Consider the following 27,387-nt stretch of genomic DNA (forward strand, 5'->3'; position numbering starts at 1 on the left):
TCTATAAGGCTAAATTCAACTTTCAAGAAAGACATAATAAATAAAATGAAGTTGCAGTTAAAAAATTAAAAAATCAGAAAAGTAAATAAGGAATTGTGGATTCTTATAAACTCAATTTGGATCACAAAAATTAATATAGATCATACATTAATATACAATTTATATAGATCATATATTATTAGATAATTTACATAAATTAATCAAATTATTATTTTTACAAATTATTAACATAGCACTAAAGGTTTTAAGCATTTACAATACTTGTGTCAAAATTCCTTATAAATTTACAAACTTCTTTAAAAATTTCATTTTTACAACTCTCATCAAAATGCAAGGGAGTAATGGAATGTTAATAACACACACATAAAAAATCACAACAATTGACTTCAAAGTTTTCAACAAATTCATACAACTACAGATTCTTCTCAACAGTCTTTGGAAAAAAAAAGAGTACTTGAATTTTACGAACAATAATTAGTACTACTTCAAGAATGTAAATATAAAATTTAAAAGAAAATAATAATGAAAAGAATATTTTCATTTTCAAAATAAATAATGTAAAAGTTTTCCTAAAACTAATATTTAATTTCCAATCTCTTATGTTTTGACAGTTTCTATCACCTTTCCTATCTCAAATTAACGTGGGTTAAAATTTATGTACTCCAATTTAAACTTTTAATGAACTGACATTATATTAGCAATCAAGAATCCTGAAAACAAATCAATACAATATAATCTTTCTTTCACTGACATGTTATATTAACTTCAATGAAATTTTCAAATTTGACTCAGAAGTAGCAAAACTATTGTAGCTACTTTTCTTTCCAGTTTGTTCTGCATCTGGTACTTTTTTTTTTAAGTACCGTAGTGAATAGCATGATGGAAAAAAAGACAGTAGTTTGTAGTATTTCCTTTCAACTACTTTTACCATGAGTTACGATGGCTCAGGGGACAGAGTGAAGATGGCTGATTGATACGAATCCGCATCAGACTTGCACCGACAAAAGTGCTGGCGTGAAATACTCTCACAGCAGTAGACAGATCATGGGTTAGAGTCCCTTTGCCATCAAGCTAGGAGAGGGGTCTTTCCCTCCATGTAACGCAAATGCGGATTGGTTTCATCAAAAAGTCCTCCACAAAGGCAAATCTCTCCCAATACTTGATCCAGGAGTTCCCTTGTCTTCTAGATTGGGTTCAAAATTACAAGGTTACGGAGTTGAACATTAGTAGTCGTAAACCCAAAAATTGAGTCGGTTGTTCAACGACGGTTATGAAATAAAAATGACTACTTCTAACATTAGTTTAGTAATGAAACAAGGTTCAAATACAACAATATTTTTACAAATTTCATTGCTACAAATCTTCATGGGTCTATCAATGGATGCAATGAGCATGCACCGTGTGGCCGATCGTTAAAAAGAATTACCTATTTAGAATTAAATATTATTATTATTCAAACTAGCCATTATTAATAATAGCTAATTTATCACGTTGGGCACACCTTCAAGTGCAAATGTGTAGTCAATAAGCATTGATGTTACTTTAATGGAAGAGAACATATTTTCTATGCATTTTATTTCTTGGAGGAAATAAAAAAGCATTGAATACTTAACAAAATGGAATATATTTCATAGCATTTCGTAAATTAAATATTCGCTGCCGTGAAAGACATAAAAAGTTGAAGGTTCAATGAACAAATTCAAAAAATTATTCAGAATAACAAACTGGCTCATATAAACGTGAATAAATATTTCTCAATGATTCCTTTTGTCAATTTTTTTATTCAAAACACATTTGAACGTGGGTGTAAATCAAGTTCTTCAGCAAAGTTCACCATTTTGAAATTAATTTGTAGTCACTATATTTTTTTTTAAAAAAGTAGTTAATTAAAGTAGTTAATTACAAAATATGTAGTTTTTCCTAACACTGAACTGACTTTATTTATAATCAGCGACCATTAATTCTCTTAAAAAATAACAGTTTATCAAAGCGCTTACACTTTTGGTCAAGTTCTTTTCGATTCAAACCACTGAGCAAAGATGGCATAACTCTCACACGAGACTTGTGATTTCAATCTTTTATTTCTTTAATTTGTTTTCAGAATTCTTCAAATCCTAACTTACTTAAAGTTTTAAATTCGCATAAAAAACATATCATAGCACATGAAAAGAAAAAAGAGAGCAGTTAATATGAGAGACCGCTATTTATTTTAAAAATTTGATTTTATTTTTTTTTTCTGTGTGGCGAAAATTGCTCTGTGGCACCCACTACTCTAGTTCTGATAACAGAGTTCCCAATAAAAAATACAAAGAACTTTCAAAAAAATTCCCACACACAACTATTAAACTACTACATTAAAATTTTCTAATTTGAACACTTGTGGATTTTAAAAATATAATCTTGTCTATTCTGATAAAATGTTTTATTAAAAAAACATATTTACGTACAAAATTAAATATTAAGCACTATAAGTAAGAAAGCAAGACCCACCTCAATACTAAAGATATCAAAGTTGTAATTGCCTGATTTTTTAGAACTTTGTTTGTATTAACTCAAACAAATATTAATCTCTTTGAAACAAACACACTCTAGAAGCCACAGTGAAATGTCACATCTCGTATATTGTGACACAAACAAGTCAGTAAAGTAAACAATATTTAAAATGCTTTTAAGTTAATTTAATGAAAAGAGCAGTTTTTTCTAAATACATTTTATCTGGGGTTCGCATCACTAAAATTAAAAACATAGAGCCATCAGTAGGAAAGTACAAGAAGTTTGGAACTCAAAATAATATACAATAAATTTTTTAAAATAATCCCATTTAAAAGTAAAAATATTTACATTCTTGAGCAGTATATAGACTAGATTCTAAAGTCCAGAGTCAGGAACTCTGGACAGTTGCTGTACACAAAAAGTTTCAGTACTTTTCAATTTTGCCAGTAAAGCAACCAAAAACGAAGAAAAGCAATACAACTAAAATCAACTTAAGTAACTGGTTATTTCTTTTTTAAAAAATTTGAAAATAAATAAATAAAATAGCTGAATTTACTTGTACTGGCAAAATGGAAAACTACCAAAGTTTAATTGATATCATCACTGATTCTCTTAATTTTATAAGCAATAGTTAAGCGTTGAGCAAACATTTTAAACGAATACAATTCTATTTCCTATGTAAAATGTTATATGTTAATGAGCTGAGTTTTTTATTTTAATTTTTTTTATCAAAATAAAAATTCATGGGTAACAAAAATAAATAAATAATAAAATTGGAAATCTGATTGGTGCAATAGATTAAAAAAGCAGTGAGAATGCTCCCCTAGTTACTGAAAATAACAAATCAAATATTGATATATTATAAATTTTTTTTTTTTTTAAGTTTTCAATCTGTACTGTAATAGTTTATTTTACAAAGTATTGAAATAATTATTAATTGAAAAACTATTGCTGAATCTACAATTATGAGATCACATCAAAACTATGAATAAAATTGTTCAAAAAGACGAGAGTTGAACAAATGTATTCAAACTGGCTCCGGTTCTTAGAACTCACCCATTGTCTTATGGAACATAAAAATAATTATGAAGTAAATACTTTTGGGGCCAAAGGAAAATTTTATGAATGCTAAAAATTATTCTATTTAACAAATAAAAATAATGGCAGCACTCGATTAAAGCTTAAAAAATGCTTTGCAATTTAAAAAAAAATAAAAAATAAAAAAATTGTGCTACAATGAAAGTTTCACAAAGCATGCATATTTTTATTACCTCAACTACCTTAACAAGGTTGCCACTTAAATCAGGGAAAAAAAAATTCCCTGTGTTTTCCCTGTACATAGTATACACAATAAATTAAGAGGAAACACAATTACTGTACTCGTGTGTGAGCTATATTAGGCTAACTGTACTATTTTTAACTGCTGAAAAAAAGGAACAGTTGAACATATTTAAATAATGCCACAGTAAATGAAATAGTTTAGTATAGCTGAAATATCCTTAAATATCCCATAGATTGCCATTTGAGTGGTCATCATTTTTCAAAAGACTAAAATAAGAAACAAATTCCCTGTTTGTAAAGAAAAACTCAAAATTCCCTGTATTTTCCCTCTTATTTTAGGTGATTTTTTAATTCCCTGTATTTTCCAGGTTTTTCCTATTCTCCCTGTGGAGTGGCAACCCTGTATCATAAAAATGAATAAAATAATCTTTGCAATACGTTTTTTTTTCTTTCAAAATCTGAAGCGAAATCATTTGTAACATTTTCTGCATTTGTTACAGGGCCTGTTTTTTAAGGGAAGAAATATACCAACTTTTTCGATATTCTTTTAGTTTACATTCTTAAATAAAAACAAAGAAAAAAAAAGTCATCTTAGATACAGTATTCATTCTCAAAAGTACTAATTGCATATATAACGATATTTTAATAAAAAATATGGAATTAGGAAATAATTATTACAAAACAAGTTTAAATACTTGAACTTTACAATGTTAATAAATCAAATATCATAACCATTTATTCCAGACCAAAGAAGAAAAAAAAGTTCCTGAAACTAAAAATAGTAAATATTTTTTTAAGAAAAAAAAAAGATTTGCCGATGGATTTTGAACTAGTTTTTTAGTATTAAAATTTTAAAATCAAACTTGCTAGAAATAATAGCATGGGAAAGAGAGAGAGAGTAAAATGTTGGATTATTAGCCTAATTGTTCAATGAGTTTGAGAAAAGATTAAAAGTTCATATTCAAGCCATTAAAATCATTTCTAACCTCTTTAGTGTAGAATTTTTTTTAAATAAAAAGAAGTTATATGTATAGTTATAAGTTATGGACAATTTAAACTAAAACTGCAAATAAATTTTGTCTCAAAGCTCTAAAAATGACATGATCTGACATATTTGGTCACCAATTTTAATAATATCTAAATCATTAATAATGGTCCAATAGTTTACTAATAGCACATCAGATCTTATTTAAAAGATGAATATAGAAGAAAGAATGGTTTTTCATCATGACATATTTGATGATCGGAATAAGTTATCTATAGTTTCTGCTAACAGCTAATAAATATATAATTTTCATAATTTTAATAATTATTCAAAATTTTATTGCAACAAATTTTTAATAGATTTGCACCTCTATACGAACAATCGTTATTCAATAGTTTAGATTTCAATAAAGATAACACTTTTAAAAATGAGTGCTCTGGTATCCTATCAAAACTTTTATAAATATAGACTATAAAATGTTGAATATATTAAAAATGTAACTTAAATTAAAACTGTGAGTTTATCAATATAAATTATTCTTTTAACATGTTTATACTGAGCTATAAATGCAGTGGAGTTATACATAAATATATAAAACACATAAAGGCCCTGTACTGTGTTTGTTATAATTGTGTTGTACAAAATTGTGCATTTTTCATTGGCTTAATTGGACATCAGCATGACTAAAAAAATTCTCAATCTGCTTTCGAGCTACTTTGGGACAAGTGCTCACATATACCAGGCCAGTACAACCAGTAGATGTGGCAATATTCTTAGCGGTTTCTAAGCACAGCATCATACAATCATTACCATTATATTCCAGACCAATTACTGGACCTAAAAGAATTAAAAGATATGAAAAATTAAGAAGAATTTTGATTATGTACTAACCAGTAAACTTTGATTATCCTCCACATTTGGAAAAACAACACAGAGAAGAGTATTTTTACAACTATCCAAAATGTAACACCCAGATATGATACAATGTGATAGTATTTTTTATTCATTTGTAATTGACATTTTTAATAACATTTTGTTTCTGCAGAAAAGATTATTGCCAAAAATACAAGGAGAAATAGTAATGGGATATCTGATCAAACTTTGTATGATAGAATTCTGCAGATAGAACCCATTGAGACAGCACATCACCTCCTAGAAAAGAGAAGGCCTCAGCACGGGTTACCATAAACAAGAAATTTGGTCCTTTAGTAGTCCAAACGTAGTAACATCTTTCTTATATTCACCCACTGTGCAGTTTATGTTCGTTACGTCAGACTACTAAATTGATCCGTGCTGAGGCCTTCTTTCTTCTAGGAGGTGTTGGACAGCATTCCACACAGGCAAAATAGCAAGGAATAGAATTTAATTAAGAGACAAAATGGGACCAAAATATTGTTGTGCAAAATCTCATATGGACAAGTATTATGTGAAAATATTTCACAAAGATAAAATATTGTGAAACATAGTCTCACAGGAAAAAAAATATTGTGAAATAATCTCATGTGGAAAAAATATCGTAGAATAAAATAAAATCGTGCAGAATCTTACTTGTACAAAGTATTATGGTACAGAATCTAGCACGGCTAAAAATAAATATTGTGAAACATAATCTCATATGGAAAAAATTCGTAGAGCAGAATACTAGCGTGTAGAATCTCGCTTGGATAGAATATTTTAAAATATGATTTCGAAAAGATAAAATATTGGGAAACATAGTCTCACAGGAAAAAATATCTTAAAACAATCTCATACGTGAACAATTTCGTAGAATAAAATAAAGTCCTGCAGAATCTTACTTGGACAAAATTTTATGGTACCGAATTTCGCACAACCAAAAATAAATATTGTGAAACAGTCTTACACGAAAAAAAATATTGTGAAACATATAATCTCATATGGAAAATATAATGCAGGGCTGAATATTGGCATGTAGAATCTCAGTTGGACTGAATATTATGGAATATAATGTCCCAAAGATAAAATATTGCGAAACATGGTCTCATATGAATAAAATATCAAGACACATAATCTCATACGGAAAAAAAAGTCGTAGAACAGAATACATGTAGAATCTCATAGAATCTGACTCTACAAAATCTCAAAGAATCAATCTCACACATGCAAAGGATAGTGGAACATAATATCACAAAGAATCTCACCAAACCCAGCTTAGTAGCCACTCCCAAGTTCCACATCATACATGTAACATGATTGACGCTATCATACGTTACGGACCGACGGCACGTCAAAATGCATTGCAGTTGAATGAATTGTGAAAACATTAAATAGAACAATGTGAAAACCACGCTTTTGCGTAATGCACAGCGAAAATCGACATGGTAAAGAGAAAGAATTTCCTTTTCAAAAAGGGAAATTTAAGCACTTTTTAAAAATGCCCCATTAAAAAAAGCACATTTAAGGGCCTTTAAAAACGAAAACAAGCACCTTTAAGAACTTTTTAAAAACACTACGCACCATGGATAAGGTGGAGAAAGGTTATGATCTTACCTCTTTTGACAACAGTGTTGTACGCATTTGAGCCAAATATTCTTTCTGCGGCATCATCTTCGAGTAAAAGTTCTTTAGTTCGAAGTAAGATGCACTAAAATAGAGAAAAAAGTTACCTAACTTATTTTTGTAGTTAACTACAACATTTTTTTTTTTTAAATGTAGTGACTTCAAGATGTAGCTACTATTTTAAGAAGTGAACTATGCTGGGGAGCTTAATTAATACCTATGTTTAAAATGGTTTTGAATTTTAAAAAAAAATTGCTTATTTAAACATGAGAAATTATTAAATATTAGAAATTATTCATGTTTGTTAAACCATTTGTTATGAATTTGTCATTTTAACCTTCTATTTTTTATGTTTTTCTCAACAACAAATATTTAATTAAAGAAAGGTTAGGAAATTAACTATTTCCAGTTTTACTAAGTGTTTAATGCTCTTTTATTCCCACAAACAATTAAAATACACAAAAAATAACAAACAAAAAAATATATTATCTTTCATTTCATTTATGTTTTATGGGTGTACATTCGCATTTAAAGGTGTGACCAAAGTGATAAATTAGTTATTATTTGTTATGGATAATTTAAATATTAGAAATGCATAATTCTTAATAATGCTCAGTCATATGATGCATAGTCATTACGTCCTTTGATGGACCAGCAAAGATTTGTATGAATTAGATATGCAAAATTAGTTGCATTTGAATCTTGTTTCTTTGCTAAACTAACGCATACCTGCCAACATTGGAGAAATAAAATAATGGAGATTTTACTAGCTGCATTTTTAGGCTAAGAGTAAAAATTTGATACATCATGCATAATCATGTAAGTCAAAAAGAGAAATTCAAAATTGAAAATAATACAGGCATTAACATTTAGCTAAGTAAAAAATATGTACATAAATCTTATACATTACATATAATTACTTAAACTATTAACACTAAACATCAGTAATGGCAGTAGCACCATCTGTTAAGAAATAAGAGAAGTATTTTTGCCATCAGTGGATATTTTATCGCCCAAATTATTATTTTTTAAAAATTTCTTTAACAAATACGGAGAAATTTGAGAATGTATGGGTAAATAGGGGATAGTCGTAAAATACAGGAGTCTTCGTTAAAAAATAGGAGACTTGGCAGGTAACATTAGTAATGTTAAAAGTTTGTATACTAACTAAAGTAACGTTAAGTTGTCAGGAATCGCTACAAACTATTTTTTTGTATCGCAAAACTCACTACACTCAGAGTATCTGTTACATTTTAGATTTTCAAATCCATGACTTTTCTTGAATAATTCTAAGAATTTTTCATGACTTACAGAAGTTACAATTTTCTCCGACAAAAACACAACAATAAATTTAAAAAAACATTACAATAGCATTAATTGAAATAATAGGTACTATAACCAAAGTTATACTTTGCATCTTCATACTTATTGATTTTAAACTTAAAAAACAAGAATAAAAAGAGTTGAAGCAATAAAATAACTAAAAAAAAATACAAAACCAAACAACTAAATAATACAGTCAGATATATGTAGTTATTTAAACATGTTTTATTTCTTCTTAAAAGTCAGTGTAATATAAAAAGCCTAAACTAGAATTTTAAATTGATTAAATAAAAAAATAATAAATAATAAACAGATTAAAAAAAATTGAAATCATGGAAGTTTAAAAGATAATTCACTTTCATTTTTTTAAAGAGCACCATAATTTTAAAAGAACAGGATAAAGACATTTTATATTTAAATAAAATATGACTATGAATGGGGATTTTGCTACAAATTCAGATATTTGGAGCACCATGAAATTGGGGAGGGGGGTAAATTCCAATTTAAAAATTAGATTTTTCGGAGACTAAATCCATGACTTTCGCAGATTTTTTTAAAAAAAATACTTAAAATTATGACAAATTTTTTTCAATACCAAAATTCATGACTTTCCATAATTTCTCATGACTTTCCAGATAAGCGGATACCTGGAACACTAGTTCTTTTTCAAAAAGTAGCACATTGCGGAAAAGAACAGCGATAATTTCGCTACTAGTAGCGTGCTAATTTCAACCACTGCTAACACTTTAACATGGATAGAGAAGAAATGAAGAAAATACAAAATTGCATAAAAAAAACTTACGTCAGTTTGCTCCAATTCTTTAATTAGGGAGAGGGCTCGGTTTTGCGCATGACCATCAGCAAAGAACACAACAAGGCAATACTGAAAACAGTACTTCATTAAACAACTAATGTTTTGCTATATTATGAAATAGAAACTAATGAATAGCAGTACTCATGATGTTGGATGATGCATTATCGTTTAGAGATTTGACAAGTTGTTGAAAAAAAAATTGCGTAATAATGACACACAAAAAATATCTCTACTTACTACGTTCTTCCTGCAGTTAACATAAAATTATTTTTGTCAAAAAAATCAAAGACAAAACTTTTTTGAGTAATACACTTGCTTTCGAAACATTTAATTAAAATATACAGTTTTGAAAATTTTACCCATTCAACAAAATGTATTCAAGCACGATTGAAATAAAATAATTTATAGCGCTTGACTTTTAATGGCGAGCATATGGTGTCTGTTATGGTAATGACAACTGCAGTCGACAAAGACAATATATATTTTAAACAAAATATCTTTCCTGCTTAAATAAATTGAATTTAGGTTTGCTCACGCCAGAATTTAAACATCTAATTATAGGAGTAATTAATTGAATAGTTTTTATTACTTTATTTTAATAATAAAACTTGTAAATATAGAGGGCAACGAATGTGGTGCTATTTTGGCCAAAGAACCCTGTGGCAACAGGCAATCCAATAAAGACATCACCTTCACTGATGCAAATGCAGTAGCCAAACGCAGAATTAACAGGTCCCTCAGGAAACCACTGATCACAAATTTCGATTGTCTTAAAGATGTTACGTCTACATTAACCAGACTAAGGACAAAATATTATAGGGGCACGAAAATCAATCCTGCTAATACAAGATCAACTGCAAGAACTGCCCAGATTCCCAACTAACACAAAAACATATTGTGGGTATCGTAGTTATTGACAATGTCAACTTTCATCTATGAAAAGGTACCCCAACGCAGAATCGAGTTAACATGTGTTATATACTAGTGAATTTGAATTGTATTTTTGTAACGGTAGATACAATACAGTACTCCACCACCAGAATTTTATTTGTGATATAATTCAATGAACGGGATACCACTAGTTGATTCATTGCTGTTTTGAGCGAAGCCAGGAGAACTGTAATAAGATCAACATACTTTTTGAGTGCTGATCGTGAGAGCTTTATTAAGTTCACGGTTGTGGTCGCTCCTATGTTGCCTTTAGCAGTCAAGTGAATATGTTGTGTGTGATTGAGACTGAGTAGCAACAGCGCAAGGAGGTGGACAATGTCACAGTCACAAGTCAACCGTTCACCGTGAACCCTCCATCAAAGAAAGCGTATTCAAATCAAAGTGGAAGTTTCTGTCAAGGTAGGCGTGTTCACATCACGTCCGGGTCACAAATGGTAGTAATCAACATTGTCAACCTTCATCTATAACAAGGTACCCCAAAAGAATCGAGTTAACATGTCTTAGATACTAGTGAATTGGAATTGTATTTTTGTAATCATCGATATACTACACATATCTTTAAATGCCCAATTTTTACTGCAAATGTTTTAAGGCTCAGTATGCTGCTACTTCAGGAGATTATAGCTCCAAAGTGCCAGAGCTGGCAGCTGCAGTTAACTGTACCTTTAATGGCATCTAGTGTACAACCTTCATCCATGGACCAGACAACAATAAAGATAATTAGAATTGCGATTCATAAAAGAACAGCTTTAAGCAAATTAATGAGAAATTTTGTGTAGCATTAGGTTTCTCAACTGGGTGTTTTAAAAAGTTTTAGTTCAAAAATGATACGATACATTACCTGCATGGATAACCTCTGTAAACAACCCTGAGTCTGGGGAACCAAACTACTTTGTGGGTCAGTCATCACTTGTAAGTCTCCTAACTTTTCAGGGGAGGGCAATGGGAAAAAATCCTCAATACGAGCATCCTGAAAAATTATTAACATTTCCTTGCTTAAATAATTCAACTTTTGCTGATTTTGAAATACAAAGAGTGCATTATTTTCCTTATATTATTCGATTTGAGTTGGGGGCCATTCAAATATTGCATACGCATGTTTTGTCAATTCTGAACTCTCTCTCCTCCTTTTTTTTTAAAAAAGACCCCCATTAACCCCTTCAAAGCTTAAGTAAGAAAATTGCACCCATCCCTGGTTTTTGCTTTAATTTTCTGACTTCTAATATTAGGATTAAATTCAAATAAAAAATGGAACTTTGTATAAAACAAAATTCATGTTTTAATTCACCTTTTAAAATTTTAAGCAGTATATTCTTTACAAATCTTTTGTGTTCTCTTTCTGTGATTAAAAATCCTACTCTCTGAAATTCTTCAAAGAATTTCTTTCTTTACTTTTTTCTCTCATGATTCAACTTTTTATATAAATATGGAATTTTTACATTCTATCATTCTTTGTTACGTTTGTCTCTCTGTTTTTTTTTAGAAAGTTTTAAAAACAAGGAGATTTTCAGATCTTACTTAAGCATTGACATGTCTTTGCAAGCAAAAATTAGGCAAATCACAAACCCCTTTTTCCCTAGGTGCTTACACAATCTGTGAATGACCCTTTCTCTTGTGCATACTAGAGTAAAAGATTACAAATTAGAATTGAAACACCTAGTATGAATATGAAAGAGATGTTTGCACCATTTTTTTAATAAGTGGAGTTATTCAAATAAGGCATTTGTATGAAGAAATACTAACTTAATGTTGGCATTCACACAATTGAAACATTCAATTTTTAATTCAGCTCCATCTAGTTCAGTTTCTGTTTAATTCAACAAGCATTGAAGAGTACACACTCCAAAATGGAAAATAAAGTACATTGCTCCTTCTTGCGCACTATTTTCACATTGAATAAGAAGGGATAAACTAGTTTTCTGTCGTAGAAAAAACCTCAGAGTTAAATTTAGAAAAAAAAAAAGGATTAGAGATCAAAGGACAAGACACTGTTAAATATTCTTTTTTTGCACCTTACACATAAATTTAGAATAGATATTCTGATTAAAAGCTTGTTCTTCCCCTCTGTTCTTAACAATTCATCTAATTTTTATATTATTCTAAGAAAAATATAAGGACATAAAAAAACAGAAATATACTTTTAAAAAAAAATTACAAAAAAATGACTTTAAAATAATTATACACATTATTACTTTTTAACCAAATTTTTTTATCCAAATTAAATTACTATTCGAAAGTCGTGAATTTGAAACTAATTAAAACCTCATTAGCAAAAAATGTCTCATTAAATCTGCCGAGTCACAAAGTCCTCCATGTCCCCATAACAAATCATACCTCTGGGGGTACTGTTCCAGGAGTCCCTTGTCTTCTGGACTGGTTCAAAATTACAGGGCTACGGAGTTGAACATTAGTAGTCGTAAACTCAAAGCTGGGTCGGCTGTTCGACGACAGTTACAAAATAAAAGTACAGACCAGGTATATGTCTTCAAGTAATTTAGAACAAGCACATTACAATGTATTGCTTAATGCCATGTTAGGCATAAATGCCGGGATGCTCTTTGTAGAAAATATTTTCCTAGTGGTAGTAAACTTCATGTATTAATATATGATTTTTGTTTCAGAATTGCCTGCCACTACATATAAGTAATTCAAAAGTTCGTATAAATGCTACTTTGCCCTACTATCTCGTGGTGAACCTTTGTAAATATGGATAAATATTTGCAGCTTTTTTCCTTAATGATCCCTCACTTTATAAAAACAATTTCAGAAAGCCAAGCAGTTGGTATCATTGTAAAAGTTTCAATATTTACAAAGATTAATGAAAAAGTGAACATACATAAGTATATTTTTTATATAGAATGTATCAAATGCATTTTTAGTGGTCTGCACAGTCGAACCTCGTTAAAGCGAAATCAGCAGGACTGTCATAATTATTTCGTGTTACCCGAACTTTGTTTTATCCGATGCATCATGAAAACTTATTTTGCACTATTAATGCATGTTATGTGCAGTACAGAACCCGTTATCCGGAAATCAGAAAACCGGAAAACCAAAAAACCGGAACAAAATTCGATAAATTTTTCCGCCATTTTTTTTTTAAAAATTTGTTTTTCCTCATAAGATTTCAGGATTTTTCGTTCTTTTTTGAAAGATGTTTACCTTACCATCATTTTGGAAATAATCATTAGTGTATTACTTCATAATTTTTTCTTCTTTTTAAGATTATTTCCAAAGACTTTTTTTTTTTAGTTGGGTTTAACAATAAAAAAAGGGCTTCTTGTAGCGATTCCGAAAACCGGAAAAATCAGTTATTCGGAATAGCGATGGTCCCGATCGTTCCGGATAATCGGTTCCCTACTGTACTACATTAATGTAAGCAAACAATTCTATTATGAACCAAGCAAATTAAAATAGGCTTAAAAGTTATAACTACTTTATTAAACTATTTTATTTTAACTATTCTGACACTTCTAACAAAGGAAGAAAATAGAAAAAGCATTCCTAAAAACGATTGATTGGGATTTTACTCATTATTCATTACAACAACTCGGTCAGGGGCCGGGATAGCATGTTGGTAGGGTACTGGGCCCATGCCCAAGAGGTTGTGGGTTCGATCTTCGCCGGCCAAAGACTCCTCGTGCAGTAAAAGGTGACTGATGCACGCTAAATTTTTCGAGTTACATAGTCCTCCATGTTACAATAACAAATCATACCTCTGGGAGTACTGATCCAGGAGTTTCCCTGTTTTCTGGATTGGGTTCAAAATTATAAGGCGACAAGTTGAACATTAGTAGTTGTTCAACAAGGGATATAAAATGATGAAATAAAATTAAAAAAACTCAGTCAGAGCTGCGATGACTAAGGTGATAGAGCATTCACCTTCCAATGAGATGAACTGGGTTTGAATCCCAGCGATGGCTGGTTGATACGAATTCCACATCCGGCTTGCACTGACCATAGTGCTGACTTGAAAAATCCTTAGTGGTAGATGGATCATGGGTTAGAGTCCCCTTGTCGTGAGGCTAACCGTGGGAGGTTCTCGCAGTCTTATTTGCCATGTAACGCAAATGCGGGATAGTTCTATCAAAAAGTCCTCTCCGAAGGCAAATTTCTCCAAATACTTGATCCAGGAGTATTATAACATACTATACTACCATACCGAACAATTTTTTATCTGTGCTGTATCCAGTTTCCTTTCATGTTAAGCAATAATCAGCTTGAAAATTTCATGCAAAATACAACAATAATTTATTGCTGACTCACGAGGCCCAAACACGTGTTTAATGTAAAACGATATTTCAGGTTCAGCGGTATCCCGTTAGTGAGGTTCAACTGTACGTCTAATCTTAATGAAAGAGAAAAACCTTTGGAAGGAGCGTCCAGTTCCTTTCCCCTTCAGCAGGAGTGAAATCATGTATATTGCTCCAATTGTTGTTGAAGATGCTGAGGCAAGCATTCTTGAACTGTTCTGTGAAATAAATATACATAAAAGGTTCAAGGAGCAGCACAATATTTCAATTTTAAACTATTCTAAAAAAGGTCAATCATCAATTTTAAAATATCCTGAGGTGCAATCCTCAATAAATCCCTTAAGTATATTGAATATGCTTCCCTTATTTAATTGACATTTAATTAATTTAGTAATTATTTAAATTATTAATTCCTTGATTTTTAAATTTTCAAAACAAATACAATAATTACAGTTGCAAAATTTTAATCATTGCCTTTTTTACACTTGGAAAAACTCTTAAGAGCCCTAAGCATGCATAAGGCTCTGCAGAATCTTACTTTATAATAAAGTGTAATAATTGTTTTTAATAACTGTAATTAATAAATTGCATCATTATGTTAAAAAAACGTTAAGAAACATGTCTCAGAGTTTTTTTTAAAGAGGAAATATATTCTATATATAAAGTAATGAGTTCTTTTTCTCCACAAGTTGATAATACATTAGAACTTTAATTGATTGTTTCTCGCGGGACCATTCATTGCTGACGATGGATGCGGGTCAAAAATGCTAATTAATATCTTCAAAATGAATTAAATGTAATAACTAACTAATGGATTCAATACATTTACAATAAGTATAAAAAATTTAAATGAAAAAAAATTATTAAAATCAAAAAATTCACTACAAAAATATTTACCATGGAAAGAAAGAAGAACAGGGGGCATAGCCAAATCTCTCAACAAAAAATAAGCACCTTTTAAGTATTTTTCAAGTACTAAAAATATTTTTAGGCACTATATACATTATTAAAAAGCAAAATAATTTTCAAAGCCTTTACATGATCATGATAAAATAACTAGTTTTTGACAAAGAACTCTTTTCATGATTATATTAAACACCATAAAAAGATCGAGAGATTTCTCGGTTCGATTACAGAGGGTGGAAAATAAAGCCTGAAATTGAGAATATCTAGCAAAATGTAGCTGAGTTGCACATAAGAATGCAAGAATCTCACTGAACCCAGCTCAGTATATGCACATGCGGACCTGCAAGTATTTCATCAAACATGTAAAATGAGCGGCGCTTTAATAAGCTACGGACAGACGCATGCATTGTTTGAATGAATTGTGAAAACGTTGAATAGAACAATGTGAAACATGGTAACAAAAAAAATCTAATTTTCGAAAAGGGAAAATTAAACACTTTTTAAAAACACTCAATAAAGAAAGCACCTTTAAGGGCTTTTAGAAAATCAAAATTAAAAATAAGCACCTTTAAGCACTTTTTAAAAACGCTACACACTATGAAGAATAAACATTTATTTATTTAAAATAGTTTGAATTTTGGTTTGAACCCTCTTTTCTAATAATTTATTCTAATCATTTATTCTAATAATATTAATTCTAATAATTCTTAGATAAAAAATTTTTGACATTTAAGACAGATTGCTACCTATTGTCTGCAATGTTGTGTGAATACACTGTTTCGCTGTGTTCCTAGGAATCACTTCGCACTTCTTCGGCCCGTGTTATCACTTGTTGAACTGACAACACCACAAGATTTAACATTCTCATTAATTGATTGATAAACATCTAACGGGACAACTGGCTCATTTCCCCCAAATTGTAACAAATCCACATTTTTTTCACCATTAGTATCAGGAGTTACTGTTTTTCATCTCAAAATGAAGTAACTTCATTTTATTTATTTTTTCAGTAGAATTTTTGAACGATAGATGCCAGCATAACTAATTTTAATATTGATCTAAAGAGTTTTATTAACATAAAAATAGCATTTGCGGCAGGATTGTACAATGCATACAGAATCACAAAAGACGAAGAAACAATGGATCGAGGTGCGACTATACTACTCTAATAATTGAAATAACTTATTTAGGGTTACCACTCAAATTTGGAAGAAAAATTCCCAGTATTTTTTCTGTACATATTGTACACAATATATTAAGAGGAAATACACAATGTGCTCTTGTATGAGCTGTGTTGGGGGGATAACTATACTAGTTATAATTGCTGTTAAAAGGAGCAGCTGTGCGTACTTAAAAGAAATAATACTATAGTGAACAAAAAAGTTTAATATGGCTGAAATATCATCCTTAAATATCCCATAGATTGCCCTTTGAGTAGTCACCACTTTTTAAAAGATGAAAATAAGAAACAAAATTCCCTGTATTTTCCCAATTTCTAAAGAAAAACTCGAAATTCCTAGCATTTTCCCTGTTATTTTAGGTAATTTTTAAATTCCCTGTATTTTCCGGGTTTTCCCTGTTCTCCCCGTGAAGTGGCAACCCTGTTATTATCCTGGAAACTTATTGGAGGTCTGAATAACAATGTTTATTGTCTGAAGAATAATAATAAGATAAAAGTGACCAGGGGGGACATTTTTTCAAAATATATTTTAAATATTTATTAAATTCTACAAGATTTATATTTAATTGTATGCAATTTTCATTTTAAAATTTGAATACTAATATTTATAAAAATACATAATTACATTTTTCTTTGGTTTTTGACACAGAGCTTTTGACTTAATTATTCCCAGTTAAAAACATCAAAAACTGAAACATGTCAAATACTTGCCAACTTGCATTACAACATAATTTAAATGTTTACTCACCTTCCAGATGAGCATAATAATAATGAGTATAATTGAAATAGCTTATTATCATGGAAACTTATTGGAGGTTTGAATAACAATGTCTATGGTCTGAAGAATAATGGTATGATAGGAGTGACCTAAGGGGATATTTTTTTCAAAATATTTTTTAAATATTTATTAGACTGTACAAGATTCATATTTTATTGCACGCAATTCACGATTTAAAAATTTAATATTTATAAAATACATAATAACAACTTTTCAGGGTGCGTAGCCAAATCTTTCACCAAAAAATAAGCACCCTTTAAGTACTTTTGAAGCACAAAAAAATATTTTTAAGCACTATATACATTAACAAAATGGAAAATTATTTTCAAAGACTTTAGATGATCATGATAAAATGAGTAGTTTCTGATAAAGAACTCTTTTCTTGAATATATTAGCCATTTAAAATGCTTGAGAGATTTTTCATTTTGATATCAGAAGGAGGAAAATGCTGCTTGCAAGTTGCACATGAGAGTACAATAATCTCTCCAAACCCAGCTCAGGAGACGCACAAGCAGACTCCCAAGTATTTCATCAAACATGTAAAATGATTGGCGCTTTCATACGCTATGGGCCAACGGTACGCTGAAATAGATTGTGGTTGAATGAATTGTGAAAAAGTTGAATAGAACAATGAGAAAAGCAAGCTTTTGCATAATATGTGGCAAAAATCGACAAGGTAAAGAAAAAATATCATTTTCAAAACGGGAAAATTAAGCACTTTTTAAAAACATTCAATGAAAAAAGCACCTTTAAGGGCTTTTAAAAAACAAAAATAAGCACCTTTAAGCACTTTTCAAAAATGCTACGCACCATTTTTTTTCCTTTGCTTTTTTTTTGACATAATGCTTTTATTCACAGTTAAAAACACCAAGAACTGAAACATGAAAAAAATTTGCCAACTTTCACTACAACATAATTTAAATGTTTACTCACCTTCCAGATGAGCATAGTTGAAACAAAAGCAACCAAATCGTATATCACTACAAGACTCAATAATAGGTTGAGTAGCACAGCACAAGAAAACATCCACAACTTTACAGTCCCTAGCTCTAAATTGCTGGCAGACAATTAAAAATCGACACTCAGAACAATCCCTCAAGAAAACGCTAGAGTGGTAAAAAATCATAAATTAATGTTCCTAATAACATAAGTTTTTTTTTAATAAAAACATGCGGAGTTAATCTTTATATGTTTTACGTCGTCTGGCATTAATAAAATGATTTTAAAGAAAATAAAAAATGCAGTAGTGCTTAATGGTCTCATGAATGTTTCAGATCAATGTTATTTAATTTATTCTGATTATTGGACAACAAAATTTTTTTGATATTCGAAATGAATCTTTTCCTAAAGCACATATTCACTGAATCTATTCAGTCTACAAACTTTAAATTTATTTTTCTCAAAATCAATATTTTGAGCTTCTGTGCAATATACTTTCAGTTCTGTTATCTTAATTTAGAAATATTAAATAGAGTTTTAAAATTTTATATACATATATTATGATAGTTTTTTTTTCTTTTCTTTTTTTTTTTTGATTAAAGGTAAAATTTTAGAAATTGAGTTAGATTTTTATCATAACTTAATTAGAAAAATGCATATTTTTTAAAAAATTAAATCTTTGAAGTTTGAAAAGTGAAAACATAATTACTTTCATAATATACCTCTAACTGAGGGCAAAATAGTGCTCACTTTCCAAAACATATATTTTTAAAATTAGATAATCATTTGATAGAAAATTTTAAGAATTCTTTGTAGTTTAATGGAGAATGTTACGTATGCAAATTAATGTGGATGAAAAATTTGGGACCCTTTCCAGAAATGGTCTCTAAATATGAAGCTGCTATTATGAAGGGAACATTCGTCCTCTTTTGTTAAAAACTCTTAAAGGAGATATATAAGGCGTTCACTTCAACTTGTAAGTAATTTACCCTTAAACAAAATATTCTTTTTAAAGTGTAAAATATACATATACACATATTTGATAATATGCATATGTTATAATTGATTGCTTTTTATTGTTATCTTAATTATTGAACATTCATATTTTAAATTACTGCTAAAGATAAATTTTTTTATTTTGTATTTCAATTAATGTTGTTCTTGAAATAATTTTTTTATGTAAATTTATGGTAAGTGAATTCAAAAGAGTTTTCAGGTGGGGAGTGCTACAATTTTCTGCCTGACCAACAGAGGGCGTTGTAATCACTCACAATAATTCCGTAATTACTTGAGCGGCAAGCAATGGATCGGATTGCTTATTGGGAAGTACTAAAATTATTGTAAACCATCAAATTGCTTTACTATTATTAAATTTTTCTATAATCAAACATTGTTTCTTTATTCAATGCAAATGCACCCACTGGCCACTAAATCATTCTGCAACACATGGTTCGAGTAAGTGAAATTTGTCTGAAACCAATAATAGTAGTTATTGCAATATATATTATTTAAAATACTGAAGAATACTGAAGTTACTAATTACCTTCCTTTTGTTGGTCCAATAAAAATGTTACAACCATTACAATCATCCACTGTAATAGTATTTATGTGGTCATATATATAAATATTGCTGTTCTGAAAAATTGAGAAGAAAATTAATAAAGCTATAAGAATAGGGATCATAAATATCATATTATTCATCTTAAATTCTAAGAACAATTTAAACCAAAACTATTATTTTTTATAGTAGTGAGGTTGAATTTTAAATAACTTCTGTTATTATGTAGCTTTGATAATAACTTTATTTTTCCCTGCATGGGCCTAAATCTATTACCTAAACAAACTAAAAGTGTATTTCATAACATACATAATAAACATAAGCCTATTAGTAAAGTTCAAGATTTATCAAATTCTTTTCCTACTGTATGGTTTGATGAAGTTTTTAAACCAATACCACTCATGTTACAAATGATAGGCATTTACTTAACCCAATGGCGATATAGCAGATGGGCAAAATCGGGGGAATGTTTCTCCCCAATACACTATTTCTCCAGCTAATGAAATGGAAAAATCGGTTTTGGTACGTGAAAAGACTGCAGGTAAAAATATGATTCTTTACGTGCATGAGATTACTATTTAAAAAGGAAAATTTCTTTTTTTTTCTTAACACTGATCTGAATAGATGAAATGAATTTTTTTTTCCTGTGGCACTTTTGTATCTAGCTACAATAGATGATAAAATAAATAAAAGATGGTAGAAATGGATGGGACACATATTGAGAATGCCAAGAGGAAAACGGTAGTAAATTAGCCCTGGACAGGCTCCTGAGTACACTGGGTAATTCGAAATAAATATAGGGATTACAAAAGGCTATAACTATTTAATGAAAAAGAATTTATTGATAGAATTTACACAGAAGAAACTTCAAAATTTTGTATACATGCATCACAGATTTTCTATGTGACCTCCCTCAGTCACATGGACACCATCTAGACGGTAGTCCATTTCACGCCATACATTCTGAAGCATTTGAGCAGTCACCAATGCAAACACATTACAAATGCATTCCTTAATTTCAATTGTTTTGATTGTAACAATTTGATTCTTTTGATTGAAATTGATTGCATCGCTGATGAAATCTTCTCTGCACTGTGTTAAAAGAATGACAATTGTTAAATCCCAACGTGCAGAATGCATTCTGCAAGGTACTTGCACATACGCTGGATTCCGCTTTAATACACCTTACGTAAAGAAATTTTGAAGTTCTATCTACATTCTATGTTAATCTTATCAATATATTATTTTTATTAAATAGTTATAGCTGTTTGTAATCACCATATTCATTTTGAATTACCCTGTATTATAAAATTAGAACAATAAACATATTACTACGATTAACTGTAAGGCAGACATGACCAACCCTCCCCATAATTGTAATAAATTCATATATTTATTAATAAGTTATAAATATTCAAATCATTCATAATTAAATTTAATTCCTACACATTCAATTTATTTATAATTAATTAAGTATATTGAGTTTGATATGATCAAACTCACTATAAGCACTCACTATATCCGGTATCTTTCTAACAAGGAAGATAATCAATCATTTCTAAGTTATAATATTTTAGAGATATGTGAACTCATCTAAGCAATATTACACATTAAGACAAAAGAGACTATGAAAAATCATGTTTCAAACTAAACAAATGAAAAGAGAACTTACATCACAATTTTGAATAATAAACTGTTGTCCTTTAACTGATCCAGGTAGTCTAACGACTGTTTCATCTTTTGCATTCTCTATTATGAAATCTTTTGGATTAACTGTTTTCTTCTCATCCCTAAATGAAATAAACTCAGATAATTATGAATTTAATACTTTTTTAGCATGAATTTTCACTTCATAAGTCCCGTGGCAGAATCTCGGCGAAATTAACGCAGAAAGTTACACATTTCTTGCAGAAAGATTGGAAGGGGGTAAAAAATTTTGTTTCCTACTGTTACGATTGTATTTTAACAGTCATTGATTTTCGCATGGTTTTTAAAATCCGATATTCTTAATATGATGTTTATTAGAAAAACCGAATATCAAAACGAAACACGCATTTGAGTAATTCATTAATAAAGAGTCTGATTTGTGTGATTTTGAAGTCGATCTTTTTTTTTTGTTAGTTACTGCAACGGATTTCTCGATTTTTATTTACTTTTTTTTTAATGTGATAATTATTAACAAAATGTGAAAAAAGAAATTAGTACTTTCTCTCCTACGAAGAAAATTGCCCATACTATTAGAATGAAACAAATTGCATATTCCATAAAAAAAAAATTAAATACAATTTATTGGAACAAAATAGGTTTTTTGTTCATAAACACAATGCTTTTGTTACTTTAAGTTAGTAACATGAATATTTGTCATTATTAAAAGTATCTTGCAGAAAGATATTAGTGCTAGAGAGGTTTGTCACGGAAAATTCGAAAAAATTCTGCCAAGGGCTCATGGATCACTTAATTTTCAGCATCAACAATTAGTAAAATGAGAATATTTGTTCGTATGCAAAGATAAAAAAAAAATTCTCAAAACAGCCTATTGCGGGCCATGGAAGTTAAGGTTTCATAATTTCTAGACCAATGACATGGCAGCATTGTGCTCCGACCACTATATTTACCAGACTAGCTGGTACCAATCCATCTGCAGCTGTGTGGGCTTCAAGCCCCAGCCGGGGATCAAACCTCAGTCATTCACAATGATAGCTCGGTGTCTTAACCCCTGAGCAATCATAGCACAAATTTTAATAAACACGAATTTAAAAAATAAAAAAATTGTTAACAAAACACAAAGTTAAGGATTCAGTTGATACACTGAAAAAGGTTTTTAAAATTTCGAAAAAATGAAGTGAAAAAAATTTGAATGAAACAATTAAATTCATTGAAAAATCAAAATCGGAACATAGGTAATACCTGGAATTTTTATTGGTCTTTTTCGTTCCATAGCTCATGTTCTTTTATATTCCCCAAAATATTTATTTTTTAAATTGAATTAATATTCTTGATATTTCGATTTGTCATTTTCGTCATGACATATTTGAAAATTTCAATGTTAGAGAAAAGAACAATTGCCATTTGAATGAAACGCAGCTCAAACAATAAATCAACAAGTGAACAAAAACTTGAAAAATGGTGGGCAACTAGACCAGATACAATAAACTTGAAATTTTACTAAAAGAAAGTGTACAATGCCGTTTGCTGTAAATGGAACAGTTTATGAAAACTTCTTTTAACAATAATATTTTAGCTAAACCCATTTCCCTTTAAAATAAAATAAATGTTTTACCAAGAGTATGCTTTTCCTTCTTTTTTAACGTCAGATGATTTAATCTTTAAAGTGCTTGCTTTAGCGCACAGGCACCCCATCATAGCGTTCTCTTAGAATCTATTAAAAATAATTCCAATCACTATAATAAATGAAGATCTTACATAAATTGAATAAAAATGCAAAACATTCACTAAGTAACTGACCTATTTTGAATCAAATTATGATTAGAGAAAAAATATATATTATTTGCAATGTAATGTAATAAATTTTGAGAAAAAAAAAACATTTATATCAAATAGTTCAAAATCTTACCTAGAAGTGGGAAAAGCCCAGTTTAAAAAAAAAAAAAAAAAAGATTAGTTTTTCGTTGACTATCAAAAAAGTGAGTTCCTGTCCCTAAGTTTGCTGCACAACAATGAAGTTTTCAATAAGAAATTATTATTTCTAGTATAAGAATTATAAAGTTTTACTCGTAACTTTGTGAAAAACAACCAAAATTCCCTGCTAATGAAGCCTGAAATGGAGAACATCTTGCAAAATGCAGCAGAGTTGCAAACGAGAGTGAAATAATCTCCCCGAACCCACCTCACTATATGCACATGCGGACCCGCAAGCATTTAATCAAAAATGTACAACGATTGGCGCTTGTATACGCTATGGACTGACAGTAAGCCGAAATACACTGTGTTCGAATGAATTGCGAAAGCGTTTAATAGAACAATGCGAAAACCACGCTTTTACGAAGATTGTAAAAGTCTAATTTTCAAAGGGAAAAATTAAGCAATTTTTAAAAACGCTACATACCTTGTTTTTCTTCTGCACTCAATTCAAGATTGTGGTATAAAAAGATTGGAGATTATATCAATGAGTTTTATTCATTGAAAAAGGATTAAATAAGAAAATAGTTTTGTTTTAAAATGTTTGAAGTATGTTATGCATATTTCGGTATGACAGCATCTATGCAAAAAAAAAAATGATCAATTTTCGGCAACAACCGGTAGTGACAAATGAGAAATTTTAAAAACTATCATAGAAGAACAGATTTGAAGGATATAACTAATAGTCATCTAGAGGCAAGTATTCCACACATTTTAAAACTTAATTTATTCTGGCACAGATCACAATACAGTTAAATCTTTTCCTTATAAAACATCACAGAAGGGGACTAACTCTAAAGATATAATTTCTAGCCACTTCCAGGCAAACCATAATTCTTTTTTTAAAAACTTTTGAGAGTTCAAAAATCTTTTGACGCCTTTGCGAAGATAATGGACCTGAACAGATAACAATACGAAAATACTCCCAATTTAAGAGATAGAAGAAAATGACTATGTATTTTATCGAATAAATAATTTTTAACAGCAATAAAAAAGAAATTTAAAAGATAGAAGAAATTGACTATATATTTTATCGAATAAATAATTTTTAACAGCAATAAAAAAGAAATGAAAATTATAGTAAGCTAATTTTAAAAGAAGCAGGGCAGAAGAAATAAACCAAAATAATAGCAAAAAACTTTCTTAATATTCCCATGAGCCATAAAAAATTTTACAAAACTAAATCAGTATTTCCCAAAGTGTGGCACACGTACCCCTAGGGGTACGGGAACAGTTTAGCAGGGATACGCGTACTTATATGAAATATCATGCAACAAACGAAAATTAAAAAATAAAGCTAGCCATGAAAATTTAAGATTACGTAGTTTTCTATTGGCTGTTTTTTGCAGAGTTAACAGTTAATAATTAGTGGTGTCAACAGCTAGTTGTGATTTTTAACTTCGGTACAATTTTTAAAGCAAAAAATACATTCATTTTTTAATATTGGTACACAGCGTTACGAAAAATTTAGAGTGGGTACACAAAAGTCATAAGTTTGGGAAACACTGAACTAAATAATGGGGGACTAATATAAACACAAATAGTTTCACATGTCGTCAAAATAAATTATAAAGGTATTATAGCAGACTTTACCCACTGTAAAAATATGTTGATTAAGAATGAGGAATAAGTAGCGAGAATAAGAAAGAGAAAACATACGTAAATTAAACAATTTAGGAAAACATGGATATGGCCGGTGTGTTCTTATAGGTTAACCAGAAATGTTTACATCACATAGCGGACCAGTCAATATGAAATTTCATATATTGTCACACAAAAAGTAAAAATTTTTGCTAAAAATGTGAGAAAATAGAATTTTTAAAGTTTAATCCCGATAATAAAAACTCTCTTTAAAGGTAAACAATTTAGCTTCACTTCAAGATGAGTGGATCCGAAACTAAATGACTTCTGCTACATTGAAATCACTTCATTTCAATAGATCATATTTAGCAAATAGCATTATTCAGACTTAAGGGTCATTCTTACTTAATACAGTTTACGCGTCTCTAAACGCGATCGAGGAAATATGAGAACCTGATTGGCAAATACATTTTCCTGCATAAAAAAAGGGTGAAAAAAAAATCAGGTACTCTTTTGCTCTCGACAACAGAAACCATATTCATTGAGAAGGATTTTTTTCAATCGGATTCCAGCTATGAACGCTAAGGACAGCTGATTCGTCAGCAAAGCACAAATAACTACCGCAACGCCATTTTCACTGCATGCGACTCACGCACTGATCTTCGTCGACAGAGAAGGCGAATATGATCAGTAAAAAAAATTTTAAAAATTGTCTAGCAAAAATGTCTAGTTCATTTGTCCCGCAGTGGATTGTAAGGATACCGTTCCTAGTAGAACACCGTCCCGCAGTGGACTGATCGTTAAGACACGGTTCTCAGCAGATCACCGAAGTCAAGCATCACTGGCTGCGGTCAGTGTGCGGGTGGGTGACCACTTGGATCAGCCTGCGTAGGGACCGAGGGTGTGCAGTATTGGTCCTCGTTAAACTGTTCTACCGTAAAGTGCTCGACTTCGTGCGCAGGTCGTCGGGCTACCGAAGCGGGGGTGCCATCCCCTCCGCAGAGGATCAAAATTGTGATGGCATGTCTTCGGATCATCCTCCGGGATGTTTCCCAGACCGTCGCCAATAGCCCATTGTGCAGCTCTAGTGCGACGTAAATGAACAACAACAACAACATCCTTTTTAAAAAAGTAGACAATACAGCTAGTGAATGGGTTCGTGCTATCTGTGTAGTCTTCAGTCCGTGGCCAAATTATTAGACGCACTATGAGATTCCATGTAAAATCTTAATTATCAGGTGATACTTTACAGTGTTTCTACACGACTGCAACCGGTTGCACTTGCTTACGTTCGGGTATCCATTGGTTAAATTCATGGATCCTAAAGCGGTACTCTAGACTCCATGGTTAAATTAGACGATACATAATGTAAATTAAACGATAGGATAAATTTGACGATATATTTTATAAATATAGAATATTTATTATATCAGGTATTATATTAGTGTATCATAATAGTTAGACCAAATTATCAGACGCATTGTAGTGTTTTAATAATTGCATGTTTTGCACGAGTTTACATACAATACTTTTATATTTAAACACGCATGTAATGGGTTTTTATTTAGGATGTTTTTACATACATCTTTCTTTTACGTATTGCATTACAGTTGTTGACTAATTGATATACGAGCAGAAACAAGTTTGAGCAGCGCAAAAAAAAATGCTATGTAGTATTACCCGATATTTAAGATTCTACATAGAATCTTATAGTATATATATATATATATATATATATATATATATATATATATATATATATATATATATATATATATATATATATATATATATATATATATATATATATATATATATATATATATATATATATATATATATATATATATATATGGCAATCTGGTAATCTTCCTGCGAAAACATTTTTAAATCATTCTTGAAAAATTTTCCGTCCATGTAAGTTGATCTGATTTTGCTACTCGCTTTATAGTCCCTTTATAATGTTTTTTCTTTTTATTTTATTTTATTTTCTGTTCATTACATGTTATTTTTACTTATTTTTACTTTTTGTGATCTATTTTATTTGTCGTTATTTTTATAAAAAATTTTTTTGAGTGCTCCTCACACTATTGTATTAATATATTTTGCTTTGGCTTTATTGATACAATATCAGAAAGTACTCTGTTTTGCGGATATAATCCTGTGGGCTGAAGAAAAGATTATATCTTTTT

The 27,387-nt window shown here is 30.0% G+C and overlaps 1 protein-coding gene across 1 annotated transcript; it reads right to left on the reverse strand.

Moving 5' to 3' along the window:
* Positions 1–3,715: 3,715 nt before the first annotated feature.
* Positions 3,716–25,532, reverse strand: LOC107454224 (protein XRP2). The gene is made up of 10 exons (XM_016071335.4): positions 25,274–25,532; positions 23,256–23,354; positions 21,648–21,765; positions 19,961–20,052; positions 18,412–18,584; positions 14,729–14,832; positions 11,206–11,334; positions 9,402–9,482; positions 7,268–7,361; positions 3,716–5,596 (listed from the first exon to the last, which is right to left on the reverse strand). The coding sequence occupies exons 2-10, from the start codon at positions 23,336–23,338 to the stop codon at positions 5,415–5,417; spliced, it is 1,056 nt and encodes a 351-aa protein (XP_015926821.1). The 5' UTR covers positions 23,339–23,354; positions 25,274–25,532; the 3' UTR covers positions 3,716–5,414.
* Positions 25,533–27,387: the final 1,855 nt, after the last annotated feature.

Source organism: Parasteatoda tepidariorum, chromosome 4 (genome assembly GCF_982258835.1).
Source record: "Parasteatoda tepidariorum strain Cologne lab strain chromosome 4, Ptep-v5.0, whole genome shotgun sequence".
NCBI classification, from domain to species: Eukaryota; Metazoa; Arthropoda; class Arachnida; order Araneae; family Theridiidae; genus Parasteatoda; species Parasteatoda tepidariorum.